The 19,849-nt window shown below is 45.9% G+C and overlaps 1 protein-coding gene, 1 long non-coding RNA gene and 3 other non-coding genes across 5 annotated transcripts; all 5 read right to left on the bottom strand.

The window, feature by feature from the left end:
* Positions 1-8,970: 8,970 nt before the first annotated feature.
* Positions 8,971-11,966, bottom strand: LOC133094399 (uncharacterized). Its single transcript, XR_009701457.1, has 5 exons — positions 11,754-11,966; positions 11,520-11,558; positions 11,280-11,323; positions 10,586-10,809; positions 8,971-9,891 (listed from the first exon to the last, which is right to left on the bottom strand). It is a non-coding gene; the product is annotated as an uncharacterized LOC133094399 (long non-coding RNA).
* On the bottom strand, positions 10,473-10,555 carry LOC133095834 (small nucleolar RNA ZL8). Its single transcript, XR_009701694.1, has one exon. It is a non-coding gene; the product is annotated as a small nucleolar RNA ZL8 (small nucleolar RNA).
* LOC133095817 (small nucleolar RNA SNORD52) lies at positions 10,911-10,977 on the bottom strand. Its single transcript, XR_009701678.1, has one exon. It is a non-coding gene; the product is annotated as a small nucleolar RNA SNORD52 (small nucleolar RNA).
* On the bottom strand, positions 11,403-11,465 carry LOC133095818 (small nucleolar RNA SNORD48). Its single transcript, XR_009701679.1, has one exon. It is a non-coding gene; the product is annotated as a small nucleolar RNA SNORD48 (small nucleolar RNA).
* A 4,669-nt stretch (positions 11,967-16,635) lies between the features above and the next one.
* LOC133095121 (heat shock 70 kDa protein 1B) lies at positions 16,636-19,133 on the bottom strand. The gene has a single exon (XM_061196032.1). It carries the CDS (start codon positions 18,920-18,922, stop codon positions 16,997-16,999), a length of 1,926 nt encoding a protein of 641 aa, XP_061052015.1. The 5' UTR covers positions 18,923-19,133; the 3' UTR covers positions 16,636-16,996.
* Positions 19,134-19,849: the final 716 nt, after the last annotated feature.

Below are 19,849 nucleotides of genomic sequence, written 5' to 3'. Positions count from 1 at the left end.
AAAATCATCATTTTGCAAACTTGAGTGAAAATTCCCATTTGAAAGGTGCCCTCCCTGAACCAGGAGGACAAGAAGTTGGCGACCAAGAGAACTCTATACAAACAGAGCTTGTTGGGAATTCCCTGGTGGTCCAGTGGTTAGGACTCAGCGCTTTCACTGCCATGGGCCCAGGTTCAATCCCTGGTTGGGAAACTAAGATCCCACAAAAAAAAAAAAAAACAGAACTTGTTAAAAATAATTCTTACCTTCTTTAGCCTCCCCCCATAGTTTAGACACTTTTCCACAATTGTCTCTTTTGTTCAACCTAACATAAAAGCAAGTATGCCATGTCTTTGGGTTTTCATTTCTTTATGAAGTCTCGTGTCATGTAAAACTTAAATGTGTATGCTTTTCTCCTGTTAATCTGTCTTTGTCAGATTGATTTTTCAAACCCAGCCAGGGACCCTAAGAGGGTCAAGGAAAACTATTTCCTCCCCTACACAGGCAAAGATAATCAGTGGATGCCAAAATCATTAGGTTAAGGCTGATGGAGACGGTATATTCATTCACAAGGTGCTGAAACCAAGGGTAGTCAGCAGTTAGCCATTAATAAATAATAAACTGTAACCTGCCTTCACTGATCAAGCTCACTTCGTTTTTACAAAAAACTTGCATGTCCTCCGAGCATCACATAGCCTAAACAACGTTTGCCCAAGTTGTTTTTTTGAGATTTGGAGTTGTCTGTGTCCAGTTCAAGATAGAAGCAGTTAAGACTGGTTAAGACCACTGACCCTCCATCTGGGCATGAAGAGTGTCTGGGCACAGAGTGTCTGCTCCGTGACATTTTGACATCAGAGGGACAAAAAATTCACCCTCAGAGCATACTAACACAGCCATTTTCTGAACATAGGTCCCAAGAAGAAGCCTGTAGCTTAGTTGTGTCTTTGCAGAACGTTGATTCAGCACCTTTCTCTTATCTTAATTACCTTTCCCCACACCTCAGCTTTATCCCATGAATACCCCAAGCCGCTTGCCTTTTTGGGAGGAAAATTTGAGACTTGTTCTCTCATCCCCTCAGTTGGCTGCCTTGTGGATAAACTCTCTGCTGCAAACCTAGCATTTGGCTTGCTGCGCGTCAGGCAAACAAACCTGGTTTGGTAACAGTGCCAAAGAATTAACCCATCTTGCCACTCACAAGGGCAAAAAGCACCTCTACAATGAGGAGATCCTGGGGGGTCACTACTTTAACCGGGTGATCAAACTAAGGTCAAGAATAATGGAACAGGGGTGGGATAGGGAGGGTGGGAGGGAGATGCAAGAGGGAGGAGATATGGGGATATATGCATATGTATAGCTGATTCACTTTGTTATAAAGCAGAAACTAACACACCATTGTAAAGCAATTATACTCCAATAAAGATGTTAAAAATTAAAAATAAAAAAGAATAATGGAACAAGTAGACTTTATGATCCCCCTGACACAAGGCCCTGTGAAGTATATAGCACGTGGTAGACTGAAAAAATGATCCCCTAAAAGATATCCATGCTCTAACGCCTGGAACCTGTGAAGGCTATCTTATATAGAGGTAAAGAGGGTCTTTGCAGATTGATTAAATCAAGGGTCTTGCGATGGGGAGATAATTCTGGATTATCTCGGAGGGCTCTAAATGAAATCGCATATATCGTTATAAGAGGGAGGCAGAAGAGGATGCAATACACACAATTGAAGAGGAGGAGGCAGCATGACACAGAGGCAGAAATTGGAGTGATGTGGCCACGAGCCAAGTTATGCCAGCAGCCACCAGACGCTGGAAGAGTCAAGGAACAGATTCTCTCCCATAGTGTCTCTGGAGGGGGCAAGGCCCTGTGGACACCTTGATTTTTGCCCAGTGAAACTGTTTTGAACTTCTGGCCTCCAGAATTGTGAAGGAATAAATATCTGTTGCTTTAAACCACCAAGTTTGTAGTAATTTGTTACAGCAGCCATACATGGTGTCATTCATGAAGTATTCTTGCCCAAACCATGTAATCAGAATCTAATTAGGTCTTTAAGGGAATTCCCTGGTGGTCCAGTGGTTTGATCCCTGGTTGGGGAGCTAAGATCCTGCAGGCTGCGTGGTGCAGCAAAAAAAAAAAAAAAAATCTAATTAGTCCTTTAAGTATAACTTCCAGGTTAAAGAAAATGCAGAAAGTTGAGGAACAAGTTAAAAACACCAAGAGAGCACAGTTAGATGAAGCCAACATGTGGAACGTTCTACAAGACAACTGGCCTAGTCTCTTCAAAGGATCATTGTCACAGAAAGAAGGGGACTGTTCTAGAATCAAGAGACTAACAAGGGACTTCCCTGGTGGTCCAGTGGTAAAGAATCCACCTTCCAATGCAGGGGACACGGGTTCGATCCCTGGTCGGGGAACTAGGATCCCACATGCCACGGGGCAACTAAGCCCGCACGCCACAACTAGAGAGAGAAAACCCGCACGCCACAACTGGAGAGAAGCCCGTGCGCCACAACAAAGAGCCCGCGTGCTGCAACGGAGACCCCGCCTGCCGCAACGAAGACCCAACGCAACCAAAAAAAAGAAAGTAAATAAATAAGTAAAGATTGAAAAAAAAGAGAGACTAACAAGATATAACAGTAAAAGAAAGTGCTTGATCCTTGAATCAATGAATACTGGCTCTTTAGAAGAACAATTACCATAAAAGATGTTTCGGGAACAGTTGAAAAAATTTGAGTATTGATTTAACTATTAAGTAATATTAGGAATTATTAATTTTCTCAGGTATAATAGTATTGTATATATGCAGGTAAATGTCCTTAGATTGTGGATATGCATGCTGAAATATTTAAGCATAAAATGTCATGATCTCTATAATTCACATTGAAATGAGCCTGCTAAATATATATATTTTATATTTATATGTGTGTATATGTATATACACACATATATAATTTAATATATATTTTTGCCATTTGCCATATTTTCAAATACGGAAAAATGTTGACAATTGTTGGATTAGGTGGTGGGTATATGGGTGTTTATATTCTTCCTATTGTTTAAAAAGTTTCCTGATAAAAAGTTTAAAAAGCAATCTTTTGTAATGGTTGCTCAGCCTCCTGTAGAAGAAATCAACCCACTGTGGAGCAAGGCCTCTCCCTGCGTGCTGGGAAACGGGAGGCTCCCAATCCAGGGTGGTGCCCGCCATTGTTGCAAGGCCCTTTAAAGACAGCTCCCTCTCCCATGTTGTTACCCATCAGCACATAACTGGGTTTGATTATTGGCTGACATCTCTATCTTCACTATGTTTAGAATTTAATGGTTTAATGACAGGCAATAGCCAGCCTGGAATGTGACGCATTTCCACCTGAGATTCACCTGACTGGGGGCAATAAAATTTAACATTTTAAGCATCAGCAGGTATTTTAACCCTTAGGATAATCTCTCTGTCCTTACTCTTTGGGAAATAACACAGTTGAAAGACTATCCTGGGCAAGTAGGATGTTAATGGTCGAGAAAGTACTACAATAAACAAAGTAATAGATGGCCCTGAGCTTCTCAAAGCCAGATGCCCACAGTTGCCACTGCGCAGAGCTAACCATGGTGCCTGCGCCTGTTCTGGCTGCAGTATTATAACAAACCAGCAAGGTGAAGGCAGCTCTAAGCAAACGATGCCAAATGTTGGAGCATCTCACTTCATCCTTCCTATCAACTCCTTTCCATATTCACCTCTGTTTTCTCTGCTCCACATTATGGATGATTTTTTCTTCCAATTCACTAATTATCTATCCAGTTGGTCTGTTATTTAACCTGTTTGTTGTGCTTCTTATGAATTTACCTGTTCATTTCAATTCTAGAATTGGTACTTGTTTCCTTTTCAAACCCATCTGCTACTTTATAATGCCCTCTTCTGCACAATGGATTGAATGAGCCCCTTTATCTCTTTGAACATCTTCAGTCTCCAAGCGTGCTGTCATCTGAGTTTCTTAGTCGTAAAGTCACCTGTTATTGCGCCTCCTGACTTGTTCTCCTGGGGATGTTTTGGCTCATCTTGAGAACGGTTGTCTTCCAAGGGAGCTCCCTGTGTCTGGAGGTGTCCCTGGGGCTGACTTAAGCTTTTGCCTGTGCTCAGCCCTCTGGGATTCACAGGTCCCAAACATTGTTTTTTAAGTTATTAAGAAGTAGTTTGACATATGAAAATATGAATTACACAAGGGAGCTCCCATAGAGCCTCCATGTACACCTCCTTGACTATATCACTGTCCCTACCCACCCCATCTTGAATTTAGCATTTAGCAATCCTATGCATTTCTTTTTATATATATATAAATTTATTTATTTTATTTATTTATTTTTGGCTGTTGGGTCTTTGTTGCAGTGCGCAGGCTTATCTTGTGGTGGCTTCTCTCATTGTGGAGCACGGGCTGTAGGCGCGTGGGCTTCAGTAGTTGTGGCTCACGGGCTCTAGAGCACAGGCTCAGTAGTTGTGGCGCATGGGCTTAGTTGCTCCGCGGCATGTGGGATCTTCCCGGACCAGGGATCGAACCCGTGTCCCTTGCATTGTCAGGTGGATCCTCAACCACTGCGCCACCATGGAAGCTCCGGTCCTATGCATTTCTTTTTGTTTTTACTATAATACTTAACTCCAAACAATATATTGGTTTTTTAAAATTTATTTTATTGAAGTATGGTTGATTTACAATGTTGTGTTAATGTCTGCTCTACAGCAAAATGATTGTTATACATGTATATATATATTCCTTTTCATATTATTTTCTATCCAGTTTATCACAGGATATTGAATATACTGTGCTATACAGTAGGAACTTTAAACAATATATTGTTTAGTGGTAAATGTTTTTAAGCATTACATACTATTTTTCTGTGATCTGCTTTTTTTCTTCACATTGTGAGATTAATCCACGCTGGTATGTTAGTCATCCTACTGCTGCATGTAACACATGGTGTATTTTATGAATATACCCCCATTTCCCTATTGGAGAACACTTGGGTTCCTTTTTTTCTCCCCCCTTACCAACAGTACCATCAAGGATGTATATATTAATCCTTGTATCTGTATGTGAGTGTTTAGGGTGCATCACCAGAAGTGGAAACACTGGGTTGAAGAGAGCATGCCTCATTTTTAGTAGGTACTGCTAAACTGTTTTCCAAAGGGATTCTATAAAGTTATACTCCTGCAAACAATGTCCAAAACAGTTTTTATTTCTTGGCTCTAGGATTTCCTCACAAACCAGATTACATCCAGAAGCTTTGTTGGAGGCTGTTGCATCACGCAGGGGAGCTAAGTGAGACGATGGTGGATCCCACCAGAGTCAAGGAGCAGTAGAGTTGTGAGATGCGGCCAAATTTTGGTGTTAAGGTATCGCCAGCATGATTTGCTGACAAATTGGATATAGAATATGCAAACAGGACTCAAGCAGACTCCAAGGGTTCGGGCACAAGCAACAGGCAGGTAGAGGTATCATTCTGGAGGGGCTTGCGCACTAGCCAGTTGCTAAGGATTCCAGGGATGAGAGGCCAGGGGAAACAGGCCTGGGAGGCTCACGGTCTTCAGTAGCTGAGATGGCAGGCCAGTCTCTGCGTAGATTAATTTTAGAGAGCTATGAGACCTGCCTAGTGGGTTGGGAGGACTGTTTACTTCTGAAAGTGCTCCTGGGGGTGAAGAAGATTCAGTGCTTTGGGGTAGGGGTCTTATCAAATCACTGTCACCCCCGTGAAGAGAGGCTGTGGGGCTCAAGAATGCGAGGACTGGAAAGTGATTTCCATGCCTGGAATTAAGAAAAGTTCACGTGACCATCTTCACCATGCCTGTAGCTCAATCTTTTTCTTTAATATAAATTTATTTACTTATTTATTTATTTATTTTATTTATTTATTTATGGCTGCTTTGGGTCTTCGTTGCTGCACGCAGGCTTTCTCTAGTTACGGTGAGCGGGGGCTACTCTTTGGTTGCGGCTCATGGCCTTCTCATTGCAGTGGCTTTTCTTGCTGCAGAGCACGGGCTCTAGGTGTGCAGGCTTCAGCAGTTGTGGCTCACGGGCTCTAGAGCACAGGCTCAGGAGTTGTGGCGCATGGGCCCAGTTGCTCCGTGGCATGTGGGATCCTCCTGGACCAGGGATCAGATCGAACCCATGTCCCGTGGATTCTTAACCACTGCACCACCATGGAAGTCCCTCACTCTTATACTCTAAACCTGGGACTGGCAAAGGAAGGAGGGTCTGAACACCTAGGGCAGGACTTGGATCATACAAATAAGGGCAAGAGAATGCAGAAGAGACCCTATGGACAAGAAATGAAGTTGACCATTTAATAGTAATGTCAAGGACTAAGGAAAACTGGATGAGGTACTGACTAGGCTATGTTAGCTAATGTCTAAACTATTTGGAATAATATAATTGTACCTAATGCCTAAATAAGGCTTACTATGTGTTAGGCAGTTTTAAGTGCATTTAAATATAGTTAAACCTAACAACTCCGTAAGAGTAGGTACTCTTTGGGGCTTCCCTGGTGGTGCAGTGGTTAAGAATCCGCCTGCCAAAGCAGGGGACACGGGTTCGAGCCCTGGCCCGGGAAGATCCCACATGCCGCGGAGCAATTCAGCCCGTGCGCCACAACTACTGAGCCTGCGCTCTAGAGCTCGCGAGCCACAACTACTGAGCCCGCGTGCCACAACTACTGAAGCCAGCGAACCTAGAGCCCGTGCTCCACAACAAGAGAAGCCACCGCAGTGAGAAGCCCGTGCACCGCCACAAAGAGGAGCCCCCGCTCGCCGCAACCGGAGAAAGCCTGTGCACAGCAACAAAGACCCAACGCAACCAAAAATAAAAATAAAAAATAAATTAATTAAAAAAAAAAAAGAGTAGGTACTCTTTTATCCATTTACAAATGAGGAAATAGAGTGGCTAAGTAACTTAGCCAAAGTTGAACAGCTATAAGTATTCAGTCTGGCTCCCTACATCTTAACCAGTCCCCTGTGCTTCCTATGTGATACTGTCACCCTAGAAAAATGCACTTACAAATGCAAGTCCTCATGTACACTACCCAGAGACACCCATCAACCTAGAATTGTTGTTTGTTTGTTTTTTTTGCCTAAATAAAAATGGGCAGAAATGTGTTTGGAAGGGTAGAATCTAAACTATAGGGAAGTATGTGAACAAAAAAGAACCAAGCTGCAACATAACTACATGGAGTATTAGTCCATATTTATGAAGCTCAAAAAGATACAAAACACAAAACCAAACAATATTTTAGGGACACATTCAATTCAGAGTACAAAGAAAAGCCAAAGAATGATACAGCTACAATTCAGCTGGGTGACATCCTCTGAGTGGGAGGGAGAAAAAGAAAAATGGAATCAAAGAAAGATTTGCTTCAGTTATTGGAAATGTTTAAAGCTAGGCCATAGGTATATTATATACTAGACAGAAAGGAATTTGAATCCTGACTGACACTGATCTCGGAGAGACCAGTGAGTGGTCCTGAAGAGAGATCTTAGTTCCTGCCCGGGAATAGAACCTAGCCGCTAGTCCAGCAGGGGCTAGAGGCTAGAAGCAAAGTTCCCTGGCTCTTGCCCCATTTGAAAGCAAGAATGTTTCAAGGAGGCAACAACTGTAAGAACAGGTACAAAGTTTATTATTAGAGACACAGCACAAGTGGGAGAACAGCACACAGAGAAACAGTTTATTTAAGACGGAAGCAAGGCAGAAATACACACAAGGAGAGAAAGGATATGGGCGTCCTCTCTAATGAGGAGTACCGTGAAAGGGTGATTTAAATCACATATAGGACGGGTCTTCCGGGTCTTTGTTTACCTTTAGCCAATTATCTTGTTTCTTTTCTCACAGCTGACCAGTCCTAGGACCCTCCCCAAGATGCGAGTGCAGCTTTTTGCCAAGACGGATTCCGCTGCAGAGGCCTGTGGGGGGTATGTCCACACATCATGGGGTGGTGCCCCCTCCCTTTTTGACCCCCAAGGAGACTTCTTGCGCATGTGCAGACAGGGAAGTTTACCTTGACCTCAGGAATGGTCATCTTATCTCTTAACTTCAGCAGAGCTCAGCTTCTGCCACCTGCTTTGTCCTTGGAGTGTCTGGGTGAGAACCAAGCTCCAATTTTACTCCACTTGACAAACACCAGTGTCCGGCTCAGGGGCCTCAATACCTCCTATCTCTCTGACCTTAAGGAAATTATTTAACATCCCTGAGCTTTCCTCTCCTTGCTTGCAAGGTAGGGTAGATACATATCTACTTTGCAAGGTTTTAAGGATTCAATAAAATGAAACACATAAAAAGCCTACGACAGACCAAAGCACTAAATATATGGTGGCTGCTAAGATTATACAGAACCCGTGGTCAGAGAATAGCAATGGGAGCAGCTAACTGTGTCCTGTAGGGAGTACCAAACAGGGCAATTTCAAGGAGGGAAAAAAAAAAAAAAAAGATCTGGCAAAGACGATTAAGGAAAATAAAAGTTGGAAAAAATCTTTGCTGAGTGGGGACCAAGCTGGAAATGTTCCATAGGAAAACAGATGCAAAAGATGTACAATATTTAAAAGATGAATTACTAGGTACACAAACTGGTACACTCCACCTGGAGTAGTGATGGCAGGTAGAGAAACAGGCACTCTGAAGGAGACTTGTTACGAGTATAAACTGGGACAACTTTATGGAACATACATTATTACTTTAAATGCCCAAATCCTTTGACTCTGAAATTCTACTTTTGGAAATGTATTCTACAACACAACTTCAAATGGGTGCAAATTAATAGGGAATCAGCACTGGTATATACCATGACCAGAAACTCAAATGCCCCCTTACCAGAAGCTGGATAATTTACAATACAGCCTTAGAGCAGCATACTCTGTACATGCTGGTGGGGAATCTCCTTTATGACGATGACAAATAGGAGCACAGAGTATGCTTTTTCCCCCATTTTTTTTACTGTGGTGAAATACACATAAAATTTACCATCTTTACCATTTTTAAAAAAATTTTTATTGGGGTATCGTTGATTTACAATGTCATGTTAGTTTCAGGTATACAACAGAGTGAATCAGCTATACATATATCCACTATTTTTTGTTAAATTCTTTTCCCATATAGGCCATTACAGAGTATCGAGTAGAGTTCCCTGTGCTATACAATAGCGCATTAGTTACCTTTTTTATATGTAGTAGCATGTATGTGTTAATCCTCATCTTCCAATTTATCCCCCTCCCCATCTTTACCACTTTTAAGCATACAGTTCAGTGGTAATAAACACATTCATCACATTGAGCAACCATCACCACCATCCATCCCCGTGAACTCTTTTCATCTTCTAAAACAGAAACTCTATATCCATTAAACAGTAACTCTTCATTTCCTCATTCCCTGCCCCTGGCAACCACCAGTATATTCTTCTAAACTATATCTGGACAACCTATGTTTTCACGAATTGATCAAAAGGCAAATTGGATGTCTGTGTTAATGGTGTCATAAAAACCTCAAATATTAGAATACTATCACAATCAATCTAGAAATTCTTAACATTGGTGTCAATATGTGGCAAATCTACTTTTTGTATGTCGTTGCAAAGAGGTACAGCTAGATGTCAACTGTGATGCTCATTCACTGGTGGTTAACCTTTCATGTCCCTAAATCTTTCTGTACCGTCTTGTTTTCACTGAGACCAATCTATTTTTTATTTGCTTTAAAATATTTTATTGGAATCCTTTGGGTAGGACCAAGTAAAGTCCACCTAATTGATTTTGGTCCCCAAATTTCTAGGCAGTCCCCTCCCTCCACCCCAGGAGGTTGACAGCTTGCTCACGCGGGTTAATGCAGGAAAGATGTGAAGTTCCGAGGATCTGTCCAATGCCAGGTAGAGAACATCCTTTGTGTCAGCAAAATTCTAAAATTTCATAAAAGCAACACATATTAGGAACATGCAAGCAACTGGCAGTAAAGCATGAATCTAGGGCTTCCCTGGTGGCGCACTGGTTAAGAATCTGCCTGCCAACGCAGGGGACACGGGTTCGAGCCCTGGTCCGGGAAGATCCCACATGCCGCGGAAAAACTAAGCCCAGGTGCCACAACTACTGAGCCTGCGCTCTAGAGCCCGTGTGCCACAACTACTGAAGCCCGAGCGCATAAAGCCCGTGCTCCACAACAAGAGAAACCACCACAAGAAGAAGCCCTCGCACCGCAACGAAGACCCGATGCAGCCAAAAATAAGTAAATAAAATAAATTTATTTTTAAAAAGCATGAATCATAGATACAGGAACAGATTGGTAGTTATCAGAGGGAAAGGTGGTTAGGCAAAAAGGATCAATTGCATGGTGACTAGACTTACTGTGGTGATCGCTTTCTAGTGTATATAAATATCCAAAACGTTATGTTCCTGAAACTAATGTAGTCATATACCAGTTTTACTTTAAAAAAAGAAAGGTCTGGGTGGGCAGGGGAATTGCCACACAGGGTGGAAAGAAGCATAAGAGTGGATCAGGTGGTTTCAAAGATCCTCAGAGAAGTTCTCAGAGACTCTAGTCCAACCAGGTCATCATTACCACTCTGGAGCTGGTAGAAAAACCAGCAAGAGACTTACCACAGTACCCAGGCAGAAGGCACGCTACTCTCCACTTCTTGTCACTCTCCACTTCTTGTCACAGCTTGTTGATGAAGTGGCAGGAACCATTACCTGGGCATCCCAGCCATCCCAACAGCACTTCTCCAAGAGGAGAATTCCAAACTTTAGGCCTTCAGCCACCAGGCTATCCCTGAATCTCTGTGAAGGGGCACTGCCCCGGCTGGGCTTCCAAAGCTCTCAAGCTAGAAAGATGAAAGCAGGACCACCGATGAGAAATACAAGCAGAGAGTTACAGCCCTCCCATTGGCTCCTCTCAAAAATCCAAGTATCCAGTTCCCCAAATGAGTCAGAAATTAATTTTGACATCAGGACCAGCATCAGAGACTCTAGTCTGAGAAATCATCATCCCCAATTTAGGGAGACCTGGATCAAGGGAAGCCATTATGGGGAGGAATCTAGAACATTCAAAGACAACAGCCCCCGTATAAGGATCTAGCAAATTAAGAATTCAGGGATGGGAAGTTCAGGAGAGAAAAGAAGTAGGAAAGAAACTTAGAACTGCGGAGAACAGCTGCATCAAGGAGGCCCAGCATGCAGGGTAGTTTATAGTAGGAAAACAGGTGGAGAAAGCAGGTTTAGCAAGGCTTAAACAAAACTCTGGGGAGTTAAAAAAGTGAGAGACACTGAGAGCGCCCGCACACCTAACACTCACCTTTATTCAAAAATAACACACCGGTCGGTGAACGTCTTAATCCCCTAATGGAGAAACGAGACACACGAATAAGTGGCTTCCCCGAGCCCAAATACTAGGGATCCCAACCCGGGGGATGGAGGTGGTCAGCGCGCTGCGGTGATGGCGTCAGCGAGACACTCAGAATCACCTGGGGTCATCATCATCCCCGTCCTCCCCCAGTACAACCACCAGCCACTCCATATCGCACCATCCACTCACCCTCGAGGCGCTGCGGACCCTCCTTCGAGAATCAGGGTCCTGGGAAGAAACCAGTGAGTTAGCAGAAGCCAGGGCGACTACCAGACAAGTCCCCCCCTGCCCTGGGCTGGGTCAGTTCCAAGCAGTGGTGTCACAGAGACATCAGAAAATCTAGTCTGTAATGATAGCTCATCCTGCTCAGCCCGAGACTTCGATCCCCTCAGTGTCCAACACGGCCCTGAGGTACTGAGGTACCTGTACGCCGGCAGCTGTGCAAAGATGGCGCAGGCCGTCGCCTTCCTCTCGGAAGGTTGCACAGCGGCCGCGAGGCGGATCCCAAAGCCACCATCTTCGCCATCCACGAGTTCACTGCACAAAGAGAACGACAAGGCCTGGGCCAGGGCCGTTTATTTACGGCGGCGTGGCGTCGGGTCCTGACGGGCCTATAGCTGTCTTCTGAGATGCCTGTCTCGATCCTCAGAATTGTCCCCATCGCTTGTCCAAACAAGACTAAAGTTAAGTGAAAGAGAGGCCATGAGCGAACGTTTCACATTTTTCTGGGGAAATATTCGGAGATGTTTTGTGAATTTTGAAAAACAAAAAACAGGTGACTTTACTGGCCAGGCCGGAGAACGTCCGCGACGCTGCTAAGTGCGCGCGCAGCTGAACGCTCTTCCTGGGTGGCCTCCCAGATAGTCCAGTCCCTGCTTGTGTAACCAAAGGGCTTCTCTCTAGTTCTCAATTGTCCCGGTTTGGATTCGGGGGTCACTCCAAGGGACTGCCACCCTCCTCTGTCTAGCCAGCGAAATCTGAATTTGCAAGACCTGTCAGGTACATTAAACTTCCTGTCCTTTTTTTTTTTTTTTTTAAACACCTTTATTAAGGTATAATTTTGTCCACTGAAAAAAAATGCACGACGTAAAAGTTGAGAATCTGTTTTATTTGGTGGATAAAACTGAGGACTTAGGCCTGGTCGCAGCCTCTCAGCCCTGAAGAGGTAAGGGAGAAGCCAGGCTATATAAGAGTTTTTGCGACAAAGATCGGGTAGTCGGCACTTCATAAGATTACTGTCAATTAGAGAAAACCAGGGATTTCCCTGGTGGCGCAGTGGTAAAGACTCTGCCTGCCAATGCAGGGGAAACGGGTTCGATCCCTGGTGCAGGAAGATCCCACATGCCGCGGAGCAACTAAGCCCTGCACCACAACTACTGAGCCTGCGGTCTAGAGCCTGCGTGTCACAGCTACTGAAGCCCGCGCATCTAGAGCCCGTGCTCCGCAACAAAAAGGAGCCACCACAATGAGAAGCCCACACACCACAACGAAGAGTAGACCCCGATTGCTGCTTCTAGAGAAGGCCCTCACGCAGCAGAGAAGACCCAATGCAGCCAAAAATAAAAAAATAAATAAATTAAAATAAAAAATTAAAGAACCCCATACTGTTCTCCATAGTGGCTGTATCTATTTACATTCCCACCAACAGTGCAAGAGTGTCCCCTTTTCTCCACATTCTCTCCAGCATTTGTTGTTTGTAGATTTTCTGATGATTCCCACCCTAACTGGTGTGAGGTGATACCTCATTGTAGCTTTTTTTTTTTTTAACACCTTTATTGGAGTATAATTGCTTTACAATGGTGTGTTAGTTTCTGCTATATAACAAAGTGAATCAGATATATATATACATATATCCCCATATCTCCTCCCTCTTGCTTCTCCCTCCCACCCTCCCTATCCCACCCCTCTAGGTGGACACAAAGCACAGAGCTGATCTCCCTGTGCTATGTGGCTGCTTCCTACTAGCTAGCTATTTTACATTTGGTAGTGTATATATGTCCACTATGGAGAACAGTGTGGAGGTTCCTTAAAAAACTAAAAATAGCCTTACCATATGATCCAGCAATCCCACTATTGGGCATATACCCAGAGAAAACCATAATTCAAAAAGACACATGCACCCGAATGTTTATTGCGGTACTATTTACAATAGCCAGGTCATGGAAGCAACCTAAATGCCCATCGACAGACGAATGGATAAGGAAGATGTGGTACAGATATACAATGGAATATTACTCAGCCATAAAAAGGAACGAAATTGGGTCATTTGTAGAGACGTGGATGGATCTAGAGACTGTCATACAGAGTGAAGTAACTCAGAAAGAGAAAAACAAATATCGTATATTAACGCATATATGTGGAACCTAGAAAAATGGTACAGATGAACCGGTTTGCAGGGCAGAAATAGAGACACAGATGTAGAGGACAAATGTATGGACACCAAGGGGGGAAAGTGGCAGGGGGGGGATGGTGGTGGGATGAACTGGGAGGTTGGGATTGACATGTATACACTAATATGTATAAAATAGGTAACTAATAAGAACCTGCTCTATAAAAAATAAATTAAATTAAATTTTTAAAAAAAGTAAAGAAAACCAGACATCTCAAGTTAATGAATTTAACTAAACATGCTGCAACAAAGATCCCATGTGCCGCAACTAAGACCCGGCGCAGCCCAAAATAAATATTATTTTAATAATCTCTTCCAAGAATCCTATAGTATTCGTCTGTTTATTTGACACATTTCTCAGCTCCCAGCGGTTGAGTTCCGCCTGTGGTTGATGTTGCAAAGTGATTTTAAGTTCCAGGAAGTGTATATGTACAGGTAGGTGGTGACTTCTCATATTCTAAAGTGGCTGTTTTTATTGGCCGCGCCGCGCCGCTTGCAGGATCTTAGGACTGAACCCAGGCCCACAGTGAAAGCGCCGAGTCCTAACCACTGGGCCACCAGGGAATTTCCTGATGTTGCTTTTTAAAGAACCATTTCCCTAATGAGGACTCATGAAAGTAGTTGGCCCAGCTTCAGGAATTCTCTTCTTTGGCCCGTTAAGCCATTGCTGGCGATTTCCCTAACCTTTATCATCGCTGCTGCTGCCAGTGAATCAACCTTTAAGGCCGTGGAAGGCTTCCAGCTCTGGTTCACAGCAGAAAGCCCCTTGCCACCAGCTGCTGCTCCTGGAAGCACTGACACCTTCCTGTCCTGCCTCTCTTGGGTCCCCATACCTCTAAAAACATAATCAGGAGTAGCCTCTGGTGCAGTGGCTTTTTCTCAACTTTGGCTGAAACATTGAGACAATTTTAATTCTATACAATTTCTTGGCCTACTTCCAGAGACTCTGATTCTTCTGGGACCGGTATCAGTATTTCTTTTTTCTTTTCTTTTTTTTTTTTTTTAATAAATTTATTTATTTATTTATTTATTTATTTATTTATGGCTGCGTTGGGTCTTCGTTGCTGCACGCGGGCTTTTTCTAGTTGTGGTGAGTGGGGGCGACTCTCCGTTGTGGTGCGCGGGCTTCTCATTGTGGTGGCTTCTCTTGTGGAGCACGGGCTCTAGGCACGCGGGCTTCAGGAGTTGTGGCTCCCAGGCTCGAGAGTGCAGGCTCAGCAGTTGTGGCGCACGGGCTTAGTTGCTCTGCAACATGTGGTATCTTCCCGGACAAGGGCTCGAACCCGTGTCCCCTGCATTGGCAGACGGATTCTTAACCACTGCGCCACCAGGGAAGCCCGGTATCAGTATTTCTTTAGCTTCCCAAATGGTCTCAGTATACCACTGGGTTGGAGAACCATGGCTCCAGTGATTTGAAGTTACAAGGTTTATTCCCTCTATTGCCTGGCTGGTTAAATTTTTTAAAAGTTAAGCAAGCCCCCAATTTCTGCTTCTGCAGCAGTTAAACTGCACATACTATATGCTATGGTTAGAGCCTATAATATTACAGTTCACCTATCTTGTAAGTAAGACCGGCCTTTGAGAATTGGCCCAGGAACCAAAACTATACTATTTCCTTTACAAGCTTTTCCTTTACAAGGCTTCCCATACTTTGTCATTCCTAAGATGTTTCAATTTCCCAGAGAGGAAGGATTTATTGAAAGATAAAACACAGGGAACTTTAATTTGATTCTGGAGTAGATACTCCCAGGCTCAGTTTTTGGAAGGAACAAGGTTGGGATTTATCAGGCTAGAGGAAGTGTTAAGGACGTTTAACTGCTCCAGTGAGAAGCAGCCCCTAGGGAAGGGCTTGTGTGGGAGGAACGCCCATCTCCCCATCTTCCCAGATCTATGCTGCACAGCTTTTATTTCCTCTTCGTTCATAATTAAATGTGCTATTAAGTTGCTTCTGTTTTGAGACTGTCCATGAAAAGAACAAAAAGGCTACTGATTGTTAAAACTGAGGTAAAACCACCACTTACAGCCAGACAGGAACCACCCACGCTAGCCCCAGTGTTCAGGCAGTGTGAAAAAACCCTGGCCCCCAAATCATCACTTGTTCCTCCCTAGTTTTGCTCTGGATATAGCTTAAGTGACCACCTCCACATGCTACCTATGAAAAAAAAACTTTACAATACCTAAGTTAGAGGGTGGTGTGATGAGAACTACTGAGGATTACAGGAGGGACTCAGAGAACCAGGTGCAGTGCCTGGCCCATTCCTCTTTATTGCCATGCCCCCAAACTCTCAGTATCTCACTCCCCCAGACCCTCAGTTGAATAACTGCAACTCCAGTGACCTTCATTGAACATGTTGCTTGCCTATAGCACATTTCTGCTCAAGTGATCTAGATCTTTTAACTGAAGCCATTCAGACAAATGCTTTATTTTGAAAGGAGCCAACCAAAACTAAGAGGCTAAATAATTTGCACTAAGTCACTCAAGTGGGATTTATAAAACAGAGTATGAATCTGCATCTCATTTTTACTGTTTTGTCCACCCCTAAATTCATAACTTAAATAAAAGACTGGAAGACTCACAGGTCTAGTAAGAAATGAACAGCTCTGCACACAGTGAGTGCAAGACCCTAAGGAACCATGAACCCCTCTCAACACTGCCTTTGACACCACAACAATTTCTCCTCCCCAAAACCCTACTGCAGCTCCCATCCCTACTTTTACCTAAAACAACCCCACCCCAATCAAAATGGGCACTTGGAATTTGTTTTCTGTCATGGATGTGATTTACCACCTACAATAAAGTCCCAACAAAAACAGCCATACCCACAGCTCCTGATACTCTCTTCAGAAGTACAGCCCTTTCATGGTCTATGGATTTCAGAGAAGAGACTATTATCCCTCCCCAAATAAAAGCAGAAATACATATTTAACATTTTATTCTTATTCCTTAAGCATACAAGTTTTTAATTCCATGAGTTTTGGTATGTTTACAAAGCAAAAAATAGGACAGAAGGTGGCAGTGTTAATCCATTTGAGAGAGGGAAGAACAAAAAAGGAAAGCGACCCTTACAGTACCAACTTACATGAAACGCAAATCATTCTGGTGAACACATTGGTTATAACATACAGAAATAACAAAGACAAGCAAGCTAATTATTAAAGGTTAAAAGCTAACCTTACAATGAACTGCTATAGTAGAGGACTAACATACAGGGAAATACCAAGGTCCTTGGGTCTCCTCTGTCTCAAAGAGGAATACAGAGAAACAATAGTAAGTCCCCTAATCCACCTCCTCAATGGTGGGGCCAGACCCAGAGCCCCCTTTAGGGGCCTGGGCCCCAAAGCCGCCAGCCCCGGGGCCACCCGCCCCCTGGTACAGTCCGCTGATGATGGGGTTACACACCTGCTCCAGCTCCTTCCTCTTGTGCTCAAACTCGTCCTTCTCGGCCAAGGTGTTGGCATCCAGCCAGGAAATCACCTCCTGGCACTTGTCCAGCACCTTCTTCTTGTCGGCCTCGCTGATCTTGCCCTTCAGCCCCTCATCCTCCACGGCGCTCTTCATGTTGAAGGCGTACGACTCCAGGGCGTTCTTGGCAGACACCCTCTCGCGCTGGACCTCGTCCTCGGCTTTGTACTTCTCTGCCTCCTGCACCATGCGCTCGATCTCCTCCTTGCTCAGCCGGCCCTTGTCGTTGGTGATGGTGATCTTGTTGGCCTTGCCCGTGCTCTTGTCCATGGCCGTGACGTTCAGGATGCCATTGGCGTCGATGTCGAAGGTCACCTCGATCTGGGGCACTCCCCTGGGGGCCGGTGGGATGCCGCTCAGCTCGAAGCGCCCCAGCAGGTTGTTGTCCCGCGTCATGGCCCTCTCGCCCTCGTACACCTGGATCAGCACGCCGGGCTGGTTGTCCGAATAGGTGGTGAAGATCTGCGTCTGCTTGGTGGGGATGGTGGAGTTGCGCTTGATCAGGGCAGTCATCACGCCCCCAGCCGTCTCCAGCCCCAGCGACAGGGGAGCCACGTCCAGCAGCAGCAGGTCCTGCACGTTCTCAGACTTGTCTCCCATCAGGATGGCTGCCTGCACCGCCGCCCCATAGGCCACCGCCTCGTCAGGGTTGATGCTCTTGTTGAGGTCGCGCCCGTTGAAAAAGTCCTGCAGCAGCTTCTGCACCTTGGGGATGCGGGTGGAGCCCCCCACCAGGACCAGGTCTTGGATCTGAGCCTTGTCCAGCTTGGCGTCGCGCAGAGCCTTCTCCACGGGCTCCAGGGTGCTCCGGAACAGGTCCGAGCACAGCTCTTCGAACCGCGCCCTGGTGATGGACGTGTAGAAGTCGATGCCCTCGAACAGGGAATCGATCTCCAGGCTGGCCTGGGTGCTGGACGACAGGGTCCTCTTGGCCCTCTCGCAGGCGGTGCGCAGTCGCCTCACGGCCCGCTTGTTCTGGCTGATGTCCTTCTTGTGCTTCCTCTTGAACTCCTCCACGAAGTGGTTCACCAGCCTGTTGTCGAAGTCCTCCCCACCCAGGTGGGTGTCCCCGGCCGTGGCCTTCACCTCGAAGATGCCGTCGTCGATCGTCAGGATGGACACGTCGAACGTGCCCCCGCCCAGGTCAAAGATGAGCACGTTGCGCTCCCCCTTGCCTGTCCGGTCCAGGCCGTAGGCGATGGCGGCAGCCGTGGGCTCGTTGATGATCCTCAGCACGTTCAGCCCCGCGATCACCCCCGCATCCTTGGTGGCCTGGCGCTGCGAGTCGTTGAAGTAGGCCGGCACAGTGATCACCGCGTTGCTCACCGGGTGGCCCAGGTACGCCTCGGCGATCTCCTTCATCTTGGTTAGCACCATCGACGAGATCTCCTCGGGGTAGAACGCCTTGGTCTCCCCCTTGTAGCTCACCTGCACCTTGGGCTTGTCACCGTCGTTGATCACCCGGAAAGGCCAGTGCTTCATGTCCGACTGCACCACAGGGTCGCCAAACTTGCGGCCGATCAGCCGCTTCGCGTCAAACACGGTGTTCTGTGGGTTCAGCGCCACCTGGTTCTTGGCCGCGTCGCCGATGAGCCGCTCGGTGTCCGTGAAGGCCACGTAGCTGGGGGTGGTGCGGTTGCCCTGATCGTTGGCGATGATCTCTACTTTGCCGTGCTGGAACACCCCCACGCAGGAGTAGGTGGTGCCCAGATCGATGCCAATGGCCGTGCTTTTCGCCATGCCGGTGTCCTGCCCTCTCGGCTCCGCAACGAATTTCAGACCTGAAAACGGCCAACGAGTTCAGCGACGAGGAGCTCGTTCCTTTCGGAATCCGAAAACTGAACGCGCCGGTGCCGCTCGGGGTGGTCCTCGCAGATAGTGTGTCTGCGGAAGCTGCGCTCACCAACCACACCAATCCTAGCAGCTCTCTCCAGGCTTGCCGTTTCTCTGAGGGCGGCTCTGTGTTTATGGTTTTTCATCAAGCTCCGCCTTTTCCCTCCTCAGCCAATCACAGAGCTCAGTGGGGCTGCCGGGTCGGGAATATTCCAGGGGTTTCGCCTCAGGTCCTGCCCTCTGGTTTTCTGGGACCAATCAGCCCCCTGGGTGCCGCCTCTCCCAGAACTCTCCAGACTCTTCTGGGATTCGCTGGAGGAAACTGGAGTCCCAAGGAGAGGGGGGAGAGTCGCGGGGAAGAGTCGTTGTTGACTCCGCCCACCCAGTCTCCGTTTCCCTGGCGAGCCGCCTGCCAAGTAGTTGGATGTCGACCGGAAGGATGAGCACTAGGCTTGTAATAAGTAGGGCGGTGAGAGGTGCGTGGGGCTCAAATAAGTTTGATTGTTTAAAGTAGGATTAGGGGGTACACGATTCCGGGGAGACCCAAATTACAGAAAGATCCGGAGTGTCTCTAAGAGGGTGGGGTATCTGTGGCCCAAAGAGACGCTGATTGGAGCCTGACGCTGATGGAAGCAGCCGCGTTTGGGCCGGTTCGCGGAGGGGCCGGGCTGCCTGAGAATTGCCTTGGCCATCCGGCGTTTTTCCCATCATATTTTTAAAATAGGAAGGACAAGGAAAGAGATAATGCAGTATAGTTTTGGCGTCATCTTTAGCCCTATATGGATGGAATATCTGGGGATGGGAAAATTTGAATTTTCAAAAGAAAAGTAATCA

The sequence above is a fragment of the Eubalaena glacialis genome, chromosome 7 (assembly GCF_028564815.1).
Source record: "Eubalaena glacialis isolate mEubGla1 chromosome 7, mEubGla1.1.hap2.+ XY, whole genome shotgun sequence".
Lineage (NCBI taxonomy): Eukaryota > Metazoa > Chordata > Mammalia > Artiodactyla > Balaenidae > Eubalaena > Eubalaena glacialis.
Note: the sequence above shows the minus strand (reverse complement) of the source record. Positions and strands in the feature narration are given on the sequence as shown.

Excerpts from the sequence above, each read along its gene's own strand:
- LOC133095121 (XM_061196032.1), bottom strand. The coding sequence starts at position 18,922 with ATGGCGAAAAGCACGGCCATTGGCATCGATCTGGGCACCACCTACTCC.